The sequence below is a fragment of the Salvelinus namaycush genome, chromosome 26 (genome assembly GCF_016432855.1).
Source record: "Salvelinus namaycush isolate Seneca chromosome 26, SaNama_1.0, whole genome shotgun sequence".
NCBI classification, from domain to species: Eukaryota; Metazoa; Chordata; class Actinopteri; order Salmoniformes; family Salmonidae; genus Salvelinus; species Salvelinus namaycush.
The window spans coordinates 8,621,152-8,644,049 of NC_052332.1; the positions used below are offsets into that span (position 1 = coordinate 8,621,152).

Consider the following 22,898-nt stretch of genomic DNA (forward strand, 5'->3'; position numbering starts at 1 on the left):
AGACTAACACCAGGGGCTGAGGACTTTTCTAGAATAGTGGCCAATTCGTTAATGTAAATATTGAAGAGTGCAGGGCTGAGATTGCAACCCTGGCAAAGGCCCCGCCCCTGGTTAAAGAATTCTGTTCTTTTCTTCCCAATTTTAATGCTGCACGTATTGCCAGTATACATTGATTTAATTATGTCATATGTTTTACCCCCTACACCTCTTTCAATAACTTTGTAGAACAGTCCTGTATGCCAAATAGAATCAAATGCTTTTTGGAAGTCGATAAAGCAAGCGTATATTTTGGTATTATTTTGGTGGACATGTTTATCTATCAGGGTGTGTAGGGTGTAAATATGATCAGTTGTGCGATGTTTTGGTATAAATCCAATTTGGCTTTTATGCAAGACATTGTGCTTTTTAAGGAAGTTTAGAACTCTTACATTGATAATACTACAGAAAACCTTCCCCAGGTTACTGTTCACACAAATGCCTCTGTAATTGTTAGGATCAAATTTGTCTCCGTTCTTATAGATTGGAGTCCTTGATTCCAGATGTCAGGGAAATAACCTACACTCAGGATCAAATTAAACAGTTTTAATATAGCCAATTGAAATTTTGCACTAGTGAGTTTGAGGATCTCATTTAGGATGCCATCAGGTCCGCATGCCTTTTTAAATTTGAGAGCCTGAAGTTTCTTATAGAGCTCCTGGTCAGTAATTGGGGAGTCCAGTGGATTTTGATTGTCCTTTATAGCTTTTTCTAATCCATTCAATATCTCTCTCTCTCTCTCTCTCTCTCTCTCTCTCTCTCTCTCTCTCTCTCTCTCTCTCTCTCTCTCTCTCTCTCACCCAGCAGCATCCTCTACTCCTGGACTCTGTTATTGTCAGGAATCAAACTATTGTTTGTGTTATGCACCTCTTGGCTGGCTTTGTTCCTCTCCAATGAGTTTGGATGCAAATGCTTTCTCTGTGTACTTTGTGTGAATGTGTGTGTGCAGATGAAACACAAGTGAGGATTATTATATAGAAGTTTGCACATCCCTAAATTCAACACAGAATAAAGATGTTGAGAGTGAACAAACACACACACATAGCGATGACGTCCACATCTCTGCAGAGAGACTATGAATAAACACAGTGATGAAGAAGTGCTTCCTGGAAAACAGGGTGTATTTCCCAGAGAGCTACACAGTAATAAAACTGCAGGTTGGCGTTTATTGGGATGAGTATTGTTCTGGAGGCAGAACTGAGGAATTCCGCTATATGGGCCAGATGCAAAGTAAAATTGGCTATATGTGACTCACCACCTGGATTAGGTCTTAGGTAGCAAAATTTGAATTTCTGTTTTTGACATTGGATAAAAGTAGAGACTCAGAGCTACAAATTTGTATGTAATATTCTGCATTTGAGGAAACAATGGGAAAGTAATTCTGCTTTGAAGGTTGATCAACTTGTAAGTTCACTTTTGAGAAAACTGTCTTTCAATGTTTTGGTACTACTATTGGAGAGCCCTTATTTGTCTACACCCATTCAACATTGTTCACACCCTCTTGAGCCTTAGCCCCACCCATCTCTTTAAGGGTTGATCCAAGCGTTCTGTACTAACTTGCCAGCTACTTCCAAACATCTAAGAGAGAGAGAACAGCTCACTGAACAATACTCGCCCTAGCAGAGCTGGTTAGGCTGTTATGTTATCCAGAGCGTTGGTGACTGCAACTGTGCTGTCAGAGTGTCCATTCTTAAATTTAGAGCGTTTCGCGTTCAGAGCGCACACTGGATGCTCTGGCCAATAAGTAGGGTTGATCCAAAAGTTTTGACCTCACAACGACAGTCAAGCACCCAAGCTAACTGGCTAACATTGGCTAGCTACTTCCAGACACAGAATGAGAGAACACCCCACTCTGACCATTTTACCCATTTTACTCACCCTAGCAGAGCTGGTTAGGCTGTTTTCATGTTATCCTTTTGTGGCAGGGCTGAAATGCAGTGGAAATGTTTTTTGGGGATTCATTTCATTTGCATGGCAAAGAGGGACTTTGCAATTAATTGCAATTCATCTGATCACTCTTCATAACATTCTGGAGTATATGCAAATTGCCATCATACAAACTGAGGCAGCAGACTTTGTGAAAATTAATATCTGTGTCATTCTCAAAACATTTGGCCACGACTCAGTCAATCCTCAAGAGGCAGGTGGACAAATAAAAACTCACAAATTCTGACAAACTCCAAGCATTGATTATGCAAGAATGGATTGCCATCAGTCAGGATGTGGCCCGGAAGTTAATTGACAGCATGCCAGGGCAGATTGCAGAGGTCTTGAAAAAGAAGGGTCAACACTGCACATATTGACTATTTGCATCAACTTCATGTAATTGTCAATCAAAGCCTTTGACACTTATGAAATGCTTGTAATTATACTTCAGTATTCCATAGTAACATCTGACAAAAATATCTAAAGACACTGTGTCATTCTCAAAATATTTGGCCACGACTACAAGTCAATGTGTCTTACACCCTTGTAGTGGTGATAGGTATGAAGGAGTCTATTTCAAAGCTATGTTATCTATGGAGGAGCTAACCTCACTACAAAGTACTCTATAAGCACTGAACCAGTTGTACGCAGTGTGATCATGGTTCATGACTTCTAAAAACTTTCCTCCTGAATGGAGGGTTCTGTTTATTAGTGGCATGTGTGTTAACCGTTAGAAGAGTGTTTTGGAGATTCCCTGCCATGTGTTGCAATCTGAGTGGCTATTACCTCCTCTGTCGCTGTTATCAAGGGCAATTCGAATCGTTAGGTCTCTAACCTTCTAACTGACTGTTGCTGGACTGACTGTTGCTGGCATTTGTACTGGTTCCCAAGGGGACCAGCTATCCTAGCGATTTATTCCGAAATGTTATCCTACCGGAACACGTGATTAGAGAATTTTACTTGTGACATTGTAATTGAGACTACACATGGCACAAAATTATTATTCTTACCATTTTTTGTGGTGCGGAGTGGGACACCTCAGTGATATCACAAGATGTATTCTAAGCTTATCCCCATCGAGTGCTTGTCCGCTCCTCTCTGTTCTCATGGGAAGTTGATTTGTTTCCTGATTGGGCAGCCTTCTACAGTATTGTACATAGTCACAACCCCCCCCCCCCCCCCCCCACACGAGGCTCATCATGGTTCTGGGCTAGTATTCCCCCCGTCCCCGTGGTTGGTGTTGGTGTCCGAGGCAGAAACGAGAAGGTCGGACCCTTTGTACAAGTTGTCAGCATTCGCGTTGTTAGTAGACTGCCTGTAACCTTTCAACCAAATCTCCTGGTGGTTGTGCTTCAAAATGCTCAGTGGCTGTCGTGGCCTGCCATTTACCACAGTGTCAGCGTGTGGCAACCGTTCCAGTATCTGCGAACTGAAACAAGGATATCTTTTGGGGATATCGCACAGTGTTTCACCAGTTGGAGTCATCGGGTCAGTAGCGGGACTGACGTAGTATCATTGTAAAGGGTTTCAGTCCCTCTCAAAGCAGAGTCCACTCTGCACGTTGATGCTTTTATTCCTGAAACAGCCGCGTTGCTTGCGGAAATGTCTGAAGGACAAGAGACGTTAATCTTAGCTACGGTATCGCATGACTCTAAGGGGAAGGGAAGTTGCTCACTCACAGAGACTGCTGGCTCGAAATCATGAAAATAATAGTCATTCAGGTTTGCTGATTGAATGTGATGAGATATCGTAATATCTGCTTGAGTCAGATTCTGAACCAAGAGGTGTCGAAACATCTTTTTCCCCAAGTGGTCCATTTGACATATTCTCCTTGTGGATTGACTGTGTTGCAGCCAGCCTTAGGAGAAGACAGTGTGGTCAGTGGAGACGGCACGGTTACTTGTGACCATACCTGGTTGGTTTTCCAATCCATTTGTGGGATCAAACAATCAATCAAGTCTGCACCAAGTAGCAGGTGTTCAGTTTCGAGGCTGGTAACATACACAGGGTGAACCAGTGATACGTCTTGTAATTGTAGTTTCAGCATGAATCGCATTGTGAGAGGCGAGGTAGTCTGTGTGAAACCTCAGACTCACGTTCCGTTTTTAACCAACGTTTAGCTGGGTTCAAAGCCCTTTTTTGATCATTGAACAATGTTTGAGAAATGAACGATATTGTCGAGCCCAAATCAATTAGCGCATCACGGGTTAAGCAGTCCTCCAGGACTGTTTTGAGGTATGGCCTCTTTGAGTTGCGTTTTGTGGTCATATTCCCCACAAAGTGGAGTGATTGTTCGCAACGGTGTGAAGTGTCATTTGTATTCATGGTGAAAACAGATTGACTTATTTGAGTTTGAGTGGAATTGGCTATTGCGATGTTGTTTACCTTGTGCGTCGTAACAATTGCATCTGAGTCTATAGTCAAAGCCCACCGTGGGCTTGATTCTTGATCGAGTGTCCCTGGATCGCTTACGCTCTCGCTAGTGGTGCTAATTGTGGAGGACTTGTTGTCCGGCAATTCCACGCATAGTGTTGGCACTTTTGTTCTTCTCTTAGCAGAGCTTCTAGAGAGCATCGGTCTACGTTTTGATCGTTATTGAACCCTTTGTTACCCTTCTTGCCTTTGTGCCCTGACACTTCGTGTGGGTTGGGTGCAGGAACATAGCGATCAGGTTGATTGTAGCAGTAGTCGTTTCTCCGGCGACATACGTTATAGTTATTTTTACCGTGGTGGTTATTGGTATCATGGTGTCATGGTAGATACCGTTGTTGTACATCATCTCTCAATGCTCCTATCCCTGATAACGCACCCTCTAACTGGAGTGAGTGCTCATTTTCAATATTCACAACCGAGATGTCAGGACTCTTAGCGCTGCTCAATTTTGATGCCTCAAAAGAGTTCTGAGATTGGCAAACCAACGTGGGCTATAGGGCCCAAGTAGGTAATGAAGTTGGGATACATGTTCAACAGAATCATTTGTTTGAATAGTAATGGCTCTTCCATTCCTGTTTCAGTGAATAGGCCAAATGAACAAAGCCTATGATAGCATGCTTGTGGGTGTTCACTTCGAGCTTGTTTGACAGTGTTAGCTGGGGCGGCAGGTAGCCTAGTGGTTAGAGTGTTGGGCCAGTAACCGAAAGGTTGCCTGATTGAATCCCTGAGCAGACAAGGTAAACATCTGTCGTTCTACCCCTGAACAAGGCAGTTAACCCACTGTTCACCGGTAGGCTGTCATTGTAAATAGTATTTTTTTTCTTAACTGACTTGCCTAGTAAAAATAAGCGCGCTTTTGTGTCTGTGTGTTGCAGAACCACTGAATTCTATTTTCAAAGCTGTGGAAGTTATTTTGTGTAGTTATTCTGCACGCGTTGCTGTTGTAGACGGGTGAATCTTGTCACGTGTCTATTCGATGGGTTCTTTCTACTGACTCTGAAAAACACCAAAAGAAAGATGCCCAGGGTCCCTGCTCATCTGCGTGAATGTGCCTTAGGCATGCTGCAAGGAGGCATGAGGACTGCAGATGTGGCCAGGGAAATAAATTGCAATGTCCGTACTGTGAGACGCCTAAGACTGCGATACAGGGAGAAAGGACGGACAGCTGATTGTCCTCGCAGTGGCAGACCACGTGTAAGAACACCTGCACAGGATCGGTACATCTGAACAGCACACCTGCGGGACAGGTACAGGATGACAACAGCAACTGTCCGAGTTACACCAGGAACGCACAATCCCTCCATCAGTGCTCAGACTGTCCGCCATAGGCTGAGAGAGGCTGGACTGAGGGCTTGTAGGCCTGTTGTAAGGCAGGTCCTCACCAGACATCACCGGTAACAACGTCGCCTATGGGCACAAACCCACCATCGCTGGACCAGACATGACTGGCAAAAAGTGCGGTCTTGTCTCACCAGGGGTGATGGTCAGATTCGCGTTTATCATCGAAGAAATGAGCGTTACACCGAGGCCTGTACTCCGGAGCGGGATCGATTTGGAGGTGGAGGGTCCGTCATGGTCTGGGGCGGTGTGTAACAGCATCATCGGACTGAGCTTGTTGTCATTGCGGGCAATCTCAACGCTGTGCTTTACAGGGAAGACATTCTCCTCCCTCATGTGGTACCCTTCCTGCAGGCTCATCCTGACATGACTCTCCAGCATGACAATGCCACCAGCCATGCTGCTCGTTCTGTGCGTGATTTCCTGCAAGACAGGAATGTCAGTGTTCTGCCATGGCCAGCGAAGAGCCCGGATCTCAATCCCATTGAGCACATCTGGGACCTGTTGGATCGGACGGTGAGGGCTAGGGCCATTCCCCCCAGAAATGTCTGGGATCTTGCAGGTGCCTTGGTGGAAGAGTGGGGTAACATCTCATAGCAAGAACTGGCTAATCTGGTGCAGTCAATGAGGAGGAGATGCACTGCAGTACTTAATGCAGCTGGTGGCCACACCAGATACTGACTGTTACTTTTGTCCCTTTGTTCAGGGACACATTATTCCATTTCTGTTAGTCTGTGGAACTCCACATGTCTGTGGAACTTTTTCAGTTTATGTCTCAGTATTTGAATCTTGTTATGTTCATACAAATATTTACACATGTTAAGTTTTCTGAAAAAAACGTAGTTGACAGTGAGAGGATTTGTTCAGGTTTTGTTATTTTACCCCTTATTTTTTGGGGCACAAAATTATCTCCATACTTCTATTTGTTTTTATGGTTTACATTCAGACGAATCGCGTGACACTTGTGGGGGTTGTAGAGCAAAACAGAGAACACCATCATGCTCGCTAGAGTCTCCCTATTCCAGAGAGCGTTCGGACGCTACAGACTTTTTCGTGAGTAGACCTAAAAAGGCCACCATTGAAACACAGCCAATGCAAAACATCTGATATCTCTATCTTAAATTGCTGGATTATGATGGGGATGTCTTTATTATGTTACTTAGATAGCAGCACCACTACGTCAATGGACAATTAAGGAATAAAACATGCCAAATAACAAAACTATATGCTTTTAAACAATTTAATTCTTAAATGTATTTCAAAATACATAATCTTTTTCAATTTTTCTGAAAATCTCCATTTTGATTTACACTGGAAGTATGATAGATAATGACAATCTTACATCTTAAATGTGGCTGTTGTAGACAATTCTACTAACTATACTGAACAAAAATATAAACTCAACATGCAACAATTTCAAAATGTTTACTAAATCACAGTTCATATAAGGAAATCAGTCAATTGAAATAAATTCATTAGGCCATAATCTATGGATTTCACATGACTGGGCAGAGGCACAGCCATGGGTGGGCCTGGGAGTGCATAGGCACACCCACTGGGGAGCCAGGCCCAGCCAATAAAAATGTATTTTCAGGTGAAGAAGCTGGATGTGGAGGTCCTGGGTTGGCGTGGTTAAACGCAGTCTGCAGTGGTGAGGTCGGTTGGACGTACTGCCAAATTCTCTAAAATGACATTGGAGGGGTCTTACTGTAGAGCATTTTACATTGAATTATCTTATCTCAATTGACAACAGCTCTGGTGGACATTCCTGCAGTCAGCATGCCAATTGCACAATCCATCAAAACTTGAGACATCTGTGCCATTGTGTGTGACAAAAGCATATTTTAGAGATGCCTTTTATTGTCCCCAGCACAAGGTGCACCTGTGTAATGATCATGCTGTTTAATCAGATTCTTGATATGCCACACCTGTCAGGTGGATGGATCATCTTGGCAAAGGATAAATGCTCACTAACAGGGATGTAAACAAATGTGTGTGCACAATTTGAGAGAAATAAGCTTTTTATGCATATGTAAAATTTCTGGGATCTTTTATTTCAGCTCATAAAACATGGGACCAACACTTTACATGTTGCATTTACATTTTTGTTCAGTATATGTTGACACCAAATGTCATCCATTTTCACCAAACAGAAATATGTAAATATATTACAAGGACGTGAATGGGTTAAGGGAATGTTCTCCAAACTCTAAACCAAAACATGCTTAAAAGGTTCTCAGAAGGTAATATAACTAATATAGATAGAATGTTACCCTGATTAACTGAAAACTGGACACTCAAACATTCAGGGAACGTTACGGGTAATATTACAAAAACGTTCTCTCTCTCCAGAATTGTTATCTGGGAAATAAGTATAATTAAGTGTGTTTAATGTGAAGGTGGATATAGGGAGATATGGGTCGTTAATTGTGTAGGACACACTGCTCTCTCCTCTATCTACTCTATACACAGATGGTAATGGCAATGTATCCCTGAGTGACAAGATGGCTCCCGATTGTAAAAGCTTTTTTTAGTTTCTGGTTAATGACACCATGGCAGTGTCAAAATTGTCTCCCTTTCTCTATATTTCTTGCACATTCTTGCTTTCTCTCTCTTCTCACACACTTTATCTCTCTATCTTCATCTGTATCTCTTACTCACTTATTTCTGTGTCTCACACTTTCCCTTTCAATGCCTCTCTCACACTTTCTCTCTCTCAAATGCTCTCTCTCCCCTTCTCTCTCATCTCTCTGAAGTGGGAGTGAGAATTGAACCTGGTTCCCTGCTGTGTTTTATCCCCAGAGGTGTTTTAAACTGGGACTCTTTTCATCATTCTCTTCAATAAGCTACTTATCTCTTTTCTTCTCTTCAAAAACTACACATGTTGCAGAAAACATGTCTTATATCGAGCTTCTTCCAACTTTCAGACTTTCGATGTCTGCGTTTTGTTACAGATTAGGTTTTGATAAAGGAGTAGTGTATGGTGGTTAATGAGATATAGGAGAGAGAAATTGCTACTAACAAAAACTATTTGATAAAGGATGAGTTGTGAAATGTGACACCTTTAAAATGTTAAAAACCTGTAAACACTGCTAACCTTCAAATAGAGGTTACCAAATGACAAAGCTACAGACATATCCAAAAAGATTCTGAAAAAAATATTGCTCTAACATTCCACTTTTCTTTTTGTCCCTACCTTCCATAGAGGATGAGCTGCAGCTACCTTCTGTGCACCATCCTCCTGTTCGTAGCCGTCCTACTCGCCGTCACGGTAACCGGCACCATCCTCTTCATGAACCACAACCAGGCCCCGCCCATGTCCGACGGCCCACCCCACATCTCCACCAACCAGGACGAGGCCAACGCCCTGGTCACTGTGGAGAGGGGCGACGGCTCGCGCATCAACATATTTATTGACCCCAACTGTCCTGACTACAATGGAAACTTCCTGCGCCTGGAGGGGGTGCAGACGTCGCTGCTCCACTCGCTGACCGACCACGACACCGACCTGAAGTCCGTCAAAGGTCAGGACCGGGCACTGCTGGTCAATCTAGCTGAAGAGGTGGCCAAACTGTCGGCCCATGCTGGTCAGCTGAAAATGGACTACGAGTCTCTGAGACGAGGCCAGGGGAGTCTGGGACAGGACCTGAACACACTGCAGACAGAGCAAGGACGCCTCATACAGGTGAGATACTACACGCTACAGACATGTTGCCTAACATACTGAAACACACTCAACACTAGTCTGAGACAAGTGTCTCAGAGACGAGGACAGGGGAGTTTGGGTCAGGACCTGAACACTGCAGACAGAGCAACACTGTAAAATGAATCTAGTTGATTCAACTAATTATCATTTAGTCACTGGTTCCACAGCCTTTTTTTACTTTACTAAACTTTTCAGTCAAAGTGTAACCTGAACTAAACATTTCTCTACTTGAGTAAATGCAGGTTAGGGACACCCACATGTTCAATTACTTCTTTTAACATACAATATTTTCAACATGTTGTGTATGTTCATTTATACAGTAAATGTCGCTACCTGGGATTTGAATTCATAACCTTGTGGTTTATTATATTCCTATCTTTATTCCATTCCACCATGTCTGTGTCAATGACAGATTCCAACTGTATTCCTATACTTCAAAGTAAATCAAAGCTCTGCTAAAAGTACACTAAAAGTACACTAAAAGTACACTCAAGAAATGCTGTAGTCAACAGACACTAATAAACAGCCCAAAACACACTCTTTGACACACTTCACTTGACACACGTATGCGCACCCTGACAAAACTACTCTGGGGCAGGACCTTAAGATACTACACAATACAGTGCAGACAGGGTTTACAGTACTGGATATTTGTCTCTGTCTGAGGCTGCTTGACTGACAGGCTGAATGAAAGGGCTCAGGAAGTGGGTTAGACAGAGTGAGTGTTGACTGACAGTCTCTCCCCTCTACCTAACACAATTTTGGTCATTTTGGGATGTAACCTGAGAGTGTGAGAAAATGTGTACTTGTCGAGCTGAAGAAACCTATTACCAAGCACTGGGAAAAGATAGCTGACAAATGTTCCATATTTTCCATAGATTTGTTCAACTGAGCCTTCATTAAACTACACACAGAATCTACATGTTTTCACAAAGCTTTCCCTCCTGCACTTCTCTCGTTCTCTCGCTTCTCCCCTTCGCCGTCTTATTCTCACACAAAGCCATGATGACGCAAACTGAGTTCTACGTTCACTACATATTTCAGTCTGAGACTGCCATGGTTGAAGTGGTTTGTGGTGAAGTCAAAATGAGGGTTGTTGTGCAAAACAAAGTCATCAACGATTAGATAATCTCCAACCAATCAGAGTATCAAAGCCTACGGCACATTTTCTAAACGCTGCTTTACCTCCGGAGCAAGGAGTTTGGGTAGCCAGGCAAATGATTCCCTTGTAACGCTCTCTTTCATTCTGTTCGCTACCCCTTTTCTGCTCATTCTCTCATTAACCTGTCTGGCACCGGGGTTCCGCTAGCGGAACTCCTCCCACATTCCACTGAAAAGGCAGAGCGCGAAATTCAAAAAATATTTTTGAGAAATATTTAACTTTCACACATTAACAAGTCCAATACAGCAAATGAAAAATACACATCTTGTGAATCCAGTCAACATGTCAGATTTTTAAAATGTTTTACAGCGAAAACACCAACCAACCAAACTAACCAAGAAACAACTTCATCAGATGACAGTCTTATAACATGTTATACAATAAATCTATGTTTTGTTCGAAAAATGTGCATATTTGAGGTATAAATCAGTTTTACATTGCAGCTACCATCACAGCTACCGTCAGAAATAGCACCGAAGCAGCCAGAGTAATTACAGACACCAACGTCAAATACCTAAATACTCAAATAAACATTTCTGAAAAATCGATGGTGTACAGCAAATTAGAGACAAACATCTTGTGAATCCAGCCAATATTTCCGATTTTTTAAGTGTTTTACAGCGAAAACACAATATAGCATTATATTAGCTTACTACAATAGCCTACCACACTACCGCATTCATTCATCAAGGCACGTTAGCGATAGCAATAGGCAAGTTAGCGATAGCGAATAAACCAGCAAAAGATATTAATTTTCACTAACCTTCATAAACCTTCATCAGATGACAGTCCTATAACATCAGGTTATACATACACTTATGTTTTGTTCGAAAATGTGCATATTTAGAGCTGAAATCAGTGGTTATACATTGTGCTAACGTAGCATCTTTTTCCCAGAATGTGCGGATATTTTTATGACACTCAACTATTCTGACCAAATAACTATTCATAAACGTTACTAGAAAATACATGTTGTATAGGAAATGATAGATACACTAGTTCTTAATGCAATCGCCGTGTTAGAATTCTAAAAATAACTTCATTACGACATCCAGCTTAGTTATATCGAGAGAGTGCCCAAAATCTGGGTGCAAACTACTATTTCACATGTTCCTACTTTTGATGATCTTCCATCAGAATGTTGTACAAGGGGTCCTTTGTCGGGAACAATCGTTGTTTGGTTTTAGAATGTCCTCTTCTCCAGTCAATTAGCACGGAAAGCTAGCAAAGTGGCGCTAAGTTCTCCTTCGTGAACAAACGCAGACAACGCAACACGCCTAACGTCCCGAAAAAATTTCAATAATCTAATAAAACTATATTGAAAAAACATACTTTACGATGATATTGTCACATGTATCAAATAAAATCAAAGCCGGAGATATTAGTCGTCTATAATGACAGCTGTACAGAAGGCAAAACCAGGTCCCTTCACGCGCTCTCCAGAAAACAGGAAACTGGTGACACGTCATACAAAGAGCATTTATTCGACCCCAGATCAAGTTATACACTCAATTTCTTCTCTCACTGCCTGTCGACATCTAGTGGAAGACGTATGAAGTGCATGTATACTGATATATATCAAGGACATTTATAGGCAGGCCCTAGAACAGAGCATCGATTTCAGATTTTCCACTTCCTGTCAGGAAGTTTGCTGCAAAATGAGTTCTGTTTTACTCACAGATATAATTCAAACGGTTTTAGAAACTGGAGAGTGTTTTCTATCCAATAGTAATAATAATATGCATATTGTACGAGCAAGAATTGAGTACGAGGCCGTTTGAAATGGGCACCTTTTATCCGGCTACTCAATACTGCCCCTGCAGCCCAAACAGGTTAAACAGCCATCACTAACATAGTGGCTGCTGCCAACAAACAGACTCAAATCACTGGCCACGTTAATAAATTGAATAAATGGATTTAATAAAGCTATCACTAGTAACACTTTAAATAACTCCACTTTATTAATAATGTCAACATATCCTACATTACTCATCTCCTATGTATATACTGTATTCAATACTATCTACTGCATATTGCCTATGCCGCATGGCCATCACTCATTCATATATTTATATGTACATGTTCTTATTCATCCCTTTACATTTGTGTGTAAGGTAGTCATTGTGAAATTTTTAGATTACTTGTTAGATATTACTGCACTGTTGGAACTAGAAGCACAGGCATTTCACATTAACATCTGCTAACCATGTGTATGTGACCAGTACAACTTGATTTGATTTTGTATTTCTGTATCAGCTTTGAACATCTGGATTTGGGGATTTTCTCCCATTCTTCCTTACAGATCAAATCAAATTTCAAATCATATTTATTTTCATAGCCCTTCGTACATCAGCTGATATATCAAAGTGCTGTACAGAAACCCAGCCTAAAACCCCAAACAGCAAGCAATGCAGGTGTAGAAGCACGGTGGCTAGAAAAAACTCCCATGAAAGGCCAAAACCTAGGAAGAAACCTAGAGAGGAACCAGGCTATGAGGGGTGGCCAGTCCTCTTCTGGCTGTGCTGGGTGGAGATTATAACAGAACATGGCCAAGATGTTCAAATGTTCATAAATGACCAGCATGGTCAAATAATAATAATCACAGTAGTTGTCGAGGGTGCAACAAGTCAGCGCCTCAGGAGTAAATGTCAGTTGGCTTTTCATAGCCGATCATTGAGAGTATCTCTACCGCTCCTGCTGTCTCTAGAGAGTTGAAAACAGCAGGTGTGGGACAGGTAGCACGTCCGGTGAACAGTTCAGGGTTCCATAGCCACAGGCAGAACAGTTAAAACTGGAGCAGCAGCACGACCAGGTGGACTGGGGACAGCAAGGAGTCATCATGCCAGGTAGTCCTGAGGCGTGGTCCTAGGGCTCAGGTCCTCCGAGAGAAAGAAAGAAAGAAAGAAAGAAAGAAAGAAAGAAAGAAAGAAAGAAAGAAAGAAAGAAAGAAAGAGAGAATTAGAGAGAGCATACTTAAATTCACACAGGACACCGGATAAGACATGAGAAATACTTCAGATATAACAGACTGACCCTAGCCCCCCAACACAAACATAAACCCCCGACACAAACTACTGCAGCATAAATACTGGAGGCTGAGACAGGAGGGGTCAGGAGACACTGTGGCCCCATCCGATGATACCCCCGGACAGGGCCAAACAGGCAGGATATAAAAAGCAAAGCACAGCCCCCACACAACTAGAGGGATATCTTCAACCACCAACTTACCATCCTGAGACAAGGCCGAGTATAGCCCACAAAGAGCTCCGCCACGGCACAACCCAAGGGGGGGCGCCAACCCAGACAGGAAGACCACGTCAGCGACTCAACCCACTCAAGTGACACACCCCTCCTAGGGACAGCATGGAAGAGCACCAGTAAGCCAGTGACTCAGCCCCTGTAATAGGGTTAGAGGCAGATAATCCCAGTGGAGAGAGGGGAACCGGCCAGGCAGAGACAGCAAGGGCGGTTCGTTGCTCCAGAGCCTTTCCGTTCACCTTCAAACTCCTGGGCCAGACTACACTCAATCATAGAACCTACTGAAGAGATGAATCTTCAATAAAGACTTAAAGGTTCAGACCGAGTCTGCGCCTCTCACATGGGTAGGAAGACCATTCCATAAAAATGGAGCTCTATAGGAGAGAGCTCTGCCTCCAGCTGTTTGCTTAGAAATTCTAGGGACAATTAGGAGGCCTGCGTCTTGTGACCATAGCGTACGTGTAGGTATGTACGGCAGGACCAAATCGGAAAGATAGGTAGGAGCAAGCCCATCTAATGCTTTGTAGGTTAGCAGTAAAACCTTGAAATCAGCCCTTGCCTTAACAGGAAGCCAGCCAGGCTAGCACTGGAGTAATATGACCACATTTTTTGGTTCTAGTCAAGATTCTAGCAGCTGTATTTTGCACTAACTGAAGTTTATTTAGTGCTTTATCCGGGTAGCCGGAAAGTAGAGCATTGCAGTAATCTAACCTAGAAGTAACAAAAGCATGGATACATTTTTCTGCATCATTTTTGGACAGAAAGTTTTAGATTTTTGCAATGTTACGTAGATGGAAAAAAGCTGTCCTTGAAACAGTCTTGATATGTTCGTCAAAAGAGAGATCAGGGTCCAGAGTAACGCCGACGTCCTTCAGTTTTATTTGAGACGACTGGACAACCATCAAGATTAATTGTCAGATTCAACAGAAGATCTCTTTGTGTCTTGGGACCTAGAACTAGCATCTCTGTTTTGTCCGAGTTTAAAAGTAGGAAGTTTGCAGCCATCCACTTCCTTATGTCTGAAACACAGGCTTCTAGCGAGGGCAATTTTGGGGCTTCACCATGTTTCATTGAAATGTACAGCTGTGTGTCATCCGCATAGCAGTGAAAGTTAACATTATGTTTTCGAATGACATCCCCAAGAGATAAAATACACTGCTCAAAAAAATAAAGGGAACACTAAAATAACACATCCTAGATCTGAATGAATGAACTATTCTTATTAAATACTTTTTTCTTTACATATGTGAATGTGCTGACAACAAAATCACACAAAAATTATCAATGGAAATCAAATTTATCAACCCATGGAGGTCTGGATTTGGAGTCACAGTCAAAATTAAAGTGGAAAACCACACTACAGGCTGATCCAACTTTGATGTAATGTCCTTAAAACAAGTCAAAATGAGGCCCAGTAGTGTGTGTGGCCTCCACGTGCCTGTATGACCTCCCTGCCTGGGCATGCTACTGATGAGGTGACGGATGGTCTCCTGAGGGATCTCCTCCCAGACCTGGACTAAAGCATCCGCCAACTCCTGGACAGTCTGTGGTGCAACGTGGCGTTGGTGGATGGAGCGAGACATGATGTCCCAGATGTGCTCAATTGGATTCAGGTCTGGGGAACGGGCGGGCCAGTCCATAGCATCAATGCCTTCCTCTTGCAGGAACTGCTGACACACTCCAGCCACATGAGGTCTAGCATTGTCTTGCATTAGGAGGAACCCAGGGCCAACCGCACCAGCATATGGTCTCACAAGGGGTCTGAGGATCTCATCTCGGTACCTAATGGCAGTCAGGCTACCTCTGGCGAGCCCATGGAGGGCTGTGCGGCCCCCAAAGAAATGCCACCCCACACCATGACTGACCCACCGCCAAACCGGTCATGCTGGAGGATGTTGCAGGCAGCAGAACGTTCTCCACGGCGTCTCCAGACTGTCACGTCTGTCACATGTGCTCAGTGTGAACCTGCTTTCATCTGTGAAGAGCACAGGGCGCCAGTGGCGAATTTGCCAATCTTGGTGTTCTCTGGCAAATGCCAAACGTCCTGCACGGTGTTGTGCTGTAAGCACAACCCCCACCTGTGGACATCGGGCCCTCATACCACCCTCATGGAGTCTGTTTCTGACCGTTTGAGCAGACACATGCACATTTGTGGCCTGCTCGAGGTCATTTTGCAGGGCTCTGGCAGTGCTCCTCCTGCTCCTTCTTGCACAAAGGCGGAGGTAGCGGTCCTGCTGCTGGGTTGTTGCCCTCCTACGGCCTCCTCCACGTCTCCTGATGTACTGGCCTGTCTCCTGGTAGCGCCTCCATGCTCTGGACACTACGCTGACAGACACAGCAAACCTTCTTGCCACAGCTCGCATTGATGTGCCATCCTGGATGAGCTGCACTACCTGAGCAACTTGTGTGGGTTGTAGACTCCGTCTCATGCTACCACTAGAGAGAAAGCACCGCCAGCATTCAAAAGTGACCAAAACATCAGCCAGGAAGCATAGGAACTGAGAAGTGGTCTGTGGTCACCACCTGCAGAACCACTCCTTTATTGGGGGTGTCTTGCTAATTGCCTATAATTTCCACCTGTTGTCTATTCCATTTGCACAACAGCATGTGAAATGTATTGTCAATCAGTGTTGCTTCCTAAGTGGACAGTTTGACCTCACAGAAGTGTGATTGACTTGGAGTTACATTGTGTTGTTTAAGTGTTCCCTTTATTCTTTGAGCAGTGTATATAGTGAAAACAATAGTGGTCCTAAAACAGAACCTTGAGGAACACCGAAATGTACAGTTTATTTGTCAGAGGACAAACCATTCACAGAGACAAATTGATATCTTTCCAACAGATAAGATCTAAACCAGGCCAGAACTTGTCCGTGTAGACCATTTTGGGTTTCCAATCTCTCCAAAAGAATGTGGTGATCCATGGTATCAAAAGCAGCACTAAGGTCTAGGAGCACGAGGACAGATGCAGAGCCTCGGTCTGACGCCATTAAAAGGTAATTTACCACCTTCACAAGTGCAGTCTCAGTGCTATGATGGGGTCTAAAACCAGACTGAAGCATTTTGTATACATTGTTTGTCTTCAGGAAGGCAGTGAGTTGCAGTGCAACAGCATTTTCTCAAATTTTAGAGAGGAATGGAAGATTCGATATAGGCCGATAGTATTATATATTTTCTGGGTCAAGGTTTGGCTTTTTCAAGAGAGACTTCATTACTGCCACTTTTAGTGAGTTTGGTACACATCCGGTGGATAGAGAGCTGTTTATTATGTTCAACATAGGAGGGCCAAGCACAGGAAGCAGCTCTTTCAGTAGTTTATTTGGAATAGGGTTCAGTATGCAGCTTGAAGGTTTAGAGGCCATGATTATTTGCATCATTGTGTCAAGAGATATAGTACTAAAACCCTTGAGTGTCTCCCTTGATCCTAGGTCCTGGCAGATTTGTTCAGACTCAGGACAACTGAGCTTTGGAAGAATACGCAGATTTAAAGAGGAGTCCATAATTTGCTTTCAAATGATCATGATCTTTTCCTCAAAGAAGTTCATGAATTTATTACTGCTGAAGTGAAAGCCATCCTCTCTTGGGGAATGCTGCTTTTAAGTTAGCTTTGCGACTGTATCAAAAATACATTTCGGATTGTTCTTATTTTCCTCAATTAAGTTGGATACATAGGATGATCGAGCAGCAGTGAGGGCTCTTCAATACTGCATGGTACTGTCTTTTCAAGCTAGTCGGAAGACTTCCAGTTTGGTGTGGCGCCATTACCGTTCCAATTTTCTGGAAGCTTGCTTCAGAGCTCGGGTATTTTCTGTATACCAGGGAACTAGTTTCTTATGACAAAAGTTTTTAGTTTTTAGGGGTGCAACTGCATGTAGGGTATTGTGCAAGGTTGAATTGAGTTCCGCAGTTAGGTGGTTAACTGATTTTTGTCCTCTGACGTCCTTGGGTCGGCAGAGGCAGTCTGGAAGGGCATCAAGGAATCTTTGGGTTGTCTGAGAATTTATAGCACGACTTTTGATGCTCCTTGGTTGGGTTCTGAGCAGATTATTTGTTGCGATTGCAAACTTAATAAAATGGTGGTCCGATAGTCCAGGATTATGAGGAAAAATATTAAGATCCACAACATTTATTCCATGGGACAAAACTAGGTCCAGTGACAGTGAGTAGGTCCAGAGACATGTTGGACAAAACCCACTGAGTCGATGATGGCTCCGAAAGCCTTTTGGAGTGGGTCTGTGGACTTTTCCATGTGAATATTATCTGCTATGACCACAAGGTCCGATAGGAATTCAGGGAACTCAGTGAGGAACGCTGTATATGGCCCAGGAGGCCTGTAAATAGTAGCTATAAAAAGTGATTGGGTAGGTTGCATAGATTTCATGACTAGAAGCTCAAAAGACGAAAACTTCTTTTTTTTTTGTCAATTGAAATTTGCTATCGTAAATGTTAGCAACACCTCTGCCTTTGCGGGATGCACATGGGGGTATGGTCACTAGTGTAACCAGGAGGTGAGGCCTCATTTAAAACAGGACATTCATCAGGCTTAAGTCATGTTTCAGTCAGGCCAATCACATCAAGATTATGATCAGTGACTAGTTAATTGACTATAACTGCCTTTGAAGTGAGGGATCTGACATTAAGTAGCCCTATTTTGAGATGTGAGGTATCACGATCTCTTTCAATAATGGTAGTGAACAGCAATCTTCAAGTCTTTCTACCGATTGTCAATGGGATTCAAGTCTGGGCTTTGGCTGGGCCAATCAAAGACATTCACGTTCTTGTTTTGAAGCCATTACAAAGTTGCTTTGGCTGTATGCTTGGGCTCATTGTCCTGTTGGAACCAAAATATTCACCCCAGCAGGTTCTCATCAAGGATATTCCTGTATTTGGCTCCATTCATTGTTTCCTCTGTCCTTACCCGTCTCCCAGTCCCTGCCACTGAAAAGCATCCCCATAGCATGATGCTGCCACCACCTCATCAGACCACATAATCTTTTGCCTTATGATCTCAGAGTCTTTCACGTGCCTTTTTGCAAAACTCCAGGAATGCTGTCATGTGCTTCCATCTGGCCACTCTCACATAAAGATCAGATTTCTAAATCGCTGTAGAGACTGTTGCCCTTCTGGCAGGTTCGCCCATCTCAGCCAAGGAACTCTGTAGTTCTGTCAGTGTAGTCATTGGGTTGATGGTCACCTCCCTTACCAAGGTCCTTCTTGCCCGGTCGCTCAGTTTGGTCGGACGGCCAGATCTAGACAGAGTCTGGGTTTTTCCATATTTTTTGAATTTCCCAATGATGGAAACCAGTGTGCTCTTGGACTTCATGGTGTAGTTTCTGCTCTGACATGCATTGTCAACTGTGGAACTGTGGGACCTTATATAGACAGGTGTGTTTCTTTCTAAATCATATCCAAACAATTGAACTGGCCACAGGTGGACTCCAATCAAGTTGTAGTGACATCTCAAGGATGATCAAAGGAAATTGTATGTACCTGAACTTAATTTGGAGTGTCACAGCAAAGAGGTACGTAATCAAGATATGTCTCTATTTCATTTTAAATACATTTGCAAAAAATTTGAAAAACATGTTTTCACTTTGTCATTATGGTGTATTGTGTGTAGATGGGTGTAAGAAAAAAAAAAATATTGAATCGATTCTGAATTCAAGCTGTAACAAAATGTTTAATAAGTCAAGTGGTATGAATACTTTCTGAAAGCACTGTAGGCGACTTTGAGAGGTTCTGGACCGGTTGCATCCATTATTTTTTGTGTACAGAGCACTCTGTGAACAGTGCAACATCAATTGCTGTGCACTCCTTGAAAGGTCTGGTTGTCCTGCTTCACATACCTCTCTCTGCTCTGAGCTGAGATACAGTATGTGAAATCGGACACCTAATTTGTATATTTTCGGGCCGATCCGGACAAAGGGTTGATTTCCGCCAGCTGTGAACCTTGCAACTCTGCTTGGAATACTGTATATGAAACGGGAGAACCTAGCGATTGCAGCAAAGGGAGTCTGATCTCACTGAGATGTTCTCAGATGGATTTAGAGCTCTCAATATCAAATAATAAAAAATAATTTAATAGAATTGAAACAAGACCACTTTTGCTTGGTCACTTTGTGCTTATAGCTGAAGTTGTACCGAGTCAGCAGACGTCTCTGCGTCGCTCAGAGGACGCTGGGCAGAACATTCTCTGTCATCAGTTAAATGAAAGGGTGCCAATTTTGACTGTCACTAAGTATGATTGCTGCTATATTTAGAACGCATTTCAATCATTTAAAGCCCTATTCCACCAATTTTGTTGAATAGGGAAAAAATCATATATGATTTCTCATGTTTTCATATTTCTATTATATTTTAGCACAAATTACTTGCTGTTTGGGATCCCAATGCAAACATTCTCATATTTCTGCAGATTCTCACAGTATAACGTGTGTTGAAGATCGACAAATGTTGTTTCTGTCTGGCTACAGACCTAGTCTACAGAATACACTGTGTTTCCCATTTCCTTATCTAAATACTAAAAACATGAAGGCCAAATTGAATCTGCAGAGGACAAAAGCCTCTTCTTAAGTCCCTCTAAGTCATTTTAAATGGTGTTTGTTAAAAAAATGATATCCCTGCAGTTTGAGCTTGGTACAAGTCATATCAGCTCCAGTGAAACAGCCCCAGCTTCAGCCATGCAGAACTCAGGGGGGGAGTGGCATAGAGAAAGAAAGAGAGAGCGTCGAGAGAGAGAGAAACCATAGACAGCGTAGAGGGATAGAAAGGGAGAACGAGAGAGAGAGATAGAGAGGGAAAAAGAGAGAAAGCATATAGAGAAAGAGCTAGACTAAAGAGTGAGACCAAGATGGTAGCAACGAGCGTCTAGCGGGAGCTAAGTGGAGGTGGCGGCGACGGAGACGTCTTGGTAGCAGAGCAGAGCCACAACCCTGTGTGATTGATTTCCTCCCTCAGATGAGGCGAACGCAGGCCACTCGCTGCTCTGTGGTTTATGTGCATGCAGACGCTGTTCCCCACCTGACACTTCAGTATGACTGTCTGATCTATGACTGTGTGATCCCTGGCCCGTGTCCAGGGACAAGATTTATGGTGCCACGGTTAGTATTGGCCCTGACTGCATGCAAAACGGGGAGCCCCAGGAGAATGGTTCCAACCCATGACACAGTAAGGAACTGTCCCAGAATGCCCCAGAGGTGTGGGAAGGAGGAAGGATCTGATTGGACAGGTATATAGACCATCTCAAAGTTAGGGTGTGTGTGTGTGTCACTTTGATGGACGTACTAATTTCTTTGGATGTCTTTTTCTCACACACACATAGATTGTAGATTCCTCAAGAAATCACTAATTTCATGCCCTCGAGCTAGTATTACCTTTCAAACACACTTACATCTGATCTCATAACATCCTTGCATAGACAAACAGTAACACTTTTTGCACACACACATAGACAGACGCACGCACACGCATGACGCACACACACATCGGGCACTGCTGAAATCACATTACACGGCCACAGGGTCTCTACACACCCACTAAGGATATGACCCATTTTACGCTGAGGAGAGAGGGAGCACAGGGAATTGGGCTTTTGTATGCGCTTCTCTATACCTGGTGTGTGAGTGTGTGTATGTGTGTGTGTGTGTGTGTGTGTGTGTGTGTGTGTGTGTGTGTGTGTGTGTGTGTGTGTGTGTGTGTGTGTGTGTGTGTGTGTGTGTGTGTGTGTGTCTAAGAGTGCATCTTTGCGAGTGAATGATAGGATGAGTCACCAAATTCCCCTGATTTCATTGAGTTCTATGTGTGAGAGTAGAGGGAGAGAGATGGAGATAGATGCAGGGGGAGATATAGGGGATCTAGGGGAAGAGTGAGGTAGAGAGAGGGGGGTAAAGAGAGAGCTTATCACTAAACCCAGACTAACACACAATTAGCATCACAATACAATTAATTCTCATTACAGCCTTCTAAAGCAGCTCCACAATGGCCTGGGGTGACTCCCCTTACTACACTAGATGTATCAAGTGTTTAAGCAAGTGTGTGTGTGTGTGTGTGTGTGTGTGTGTGTGTGTGTGTGTGTGTGTGTGTGTGTGTGTGTGTGTGTGTGTGTGTGTGTGTGTGTGTGTGTGTGTGTGTGTGTGTGTGCGCGCATTGTGGTTATTGAGGCCAGTGGAGGGCCTGTGGGTTTCTCTACTGTAATGCTGTTAACACACCAGGCTATAGCTGACTCCATGGACACTGCCTCAGACTCACAGGAGTCTGAGCCACTTATCTGTGGTTTTTTGCAGGGGCAGAGGAGTGTGTGTTTGCATATGTGTGTGTGCGTGTGTGTCCAACACCAGGCCGGGTAGCCGCTGGACAAGTAGGTGGACAGCGGTGGAGAGCAGAAAGGAAAGAGGTAAAGAGCTAGAAGGTAGAAACATAAACAGTTAGAGAGGTTTGTTGTTCTATTCTCTACTGGCAACCCCATTTATCAATCCAGTGGGCTCTGGCTCTTTTCTCTAAACCAATCAGGGGGCAACATGCTGGGGATATTGGTTTAGATCAGAGGTACACAGCTTTGGTCCATGGTGTAAGCAATATACAACCAATCAGTAAATCAAGTGATGGACAGGGAGAAATGAAAACAGCAGGACTTGAGGGCCTGTTATGTTTAAATGCAGTCTTTTTGTGGCCTATTGAGCCTGATTCACAATATAGGGCAAATTTGGCCTGGGCACACCGAGCCAAGTTGGGTTGTACTAGGCTTTTTTGTTGTTGTTGTTATTAAACTGGGCAAGTCAGTTAAGAACAAATGATTATTTACAATGACAGCGTACCGGGGAACAGTGGGTTAACTGCCTTGTTCAGGGGCAGAACGACAGATATTGACCATGTCAGCTCTGGGATTCGATTCAACAACCGTTCGGTTACTGGTTCAACACTCTCACCACTAGGCTTGCCTGGCTACACATCCGCCACATTGTCTGGAACAGTGCTGGAAAGAACAAAGTGAAAAGGAAACATGCGGGTCTGCACAGTACTGATCCGGCCCTACGGTGTGAATGC

General features: G+C 43.4%; 1 protein-coding gene across 1 annotated transcript in view; it reads left to right on the top strand.

Moving 5' to 3' along the window:
• The window catches only part of fibcd1b (fibrinogen C domain containing 1b), a 239,719-nt gene that overhangs the window by 74,638 nt on the left and 142,183 nt on the right, over positions 1 to 22,898 (top strand). The window contains exon 2 of the mRNA XM_038965597.1: positions 8,939 to 9,418. Within this exon, the coding sequence (XP_038821525.1) occupies positions 8,939 to 9,418 (480 nt within the window). The remainder of the gene's footprint in view (positions 1 to 8,938; positions 9,419 to 22,898) is intronic.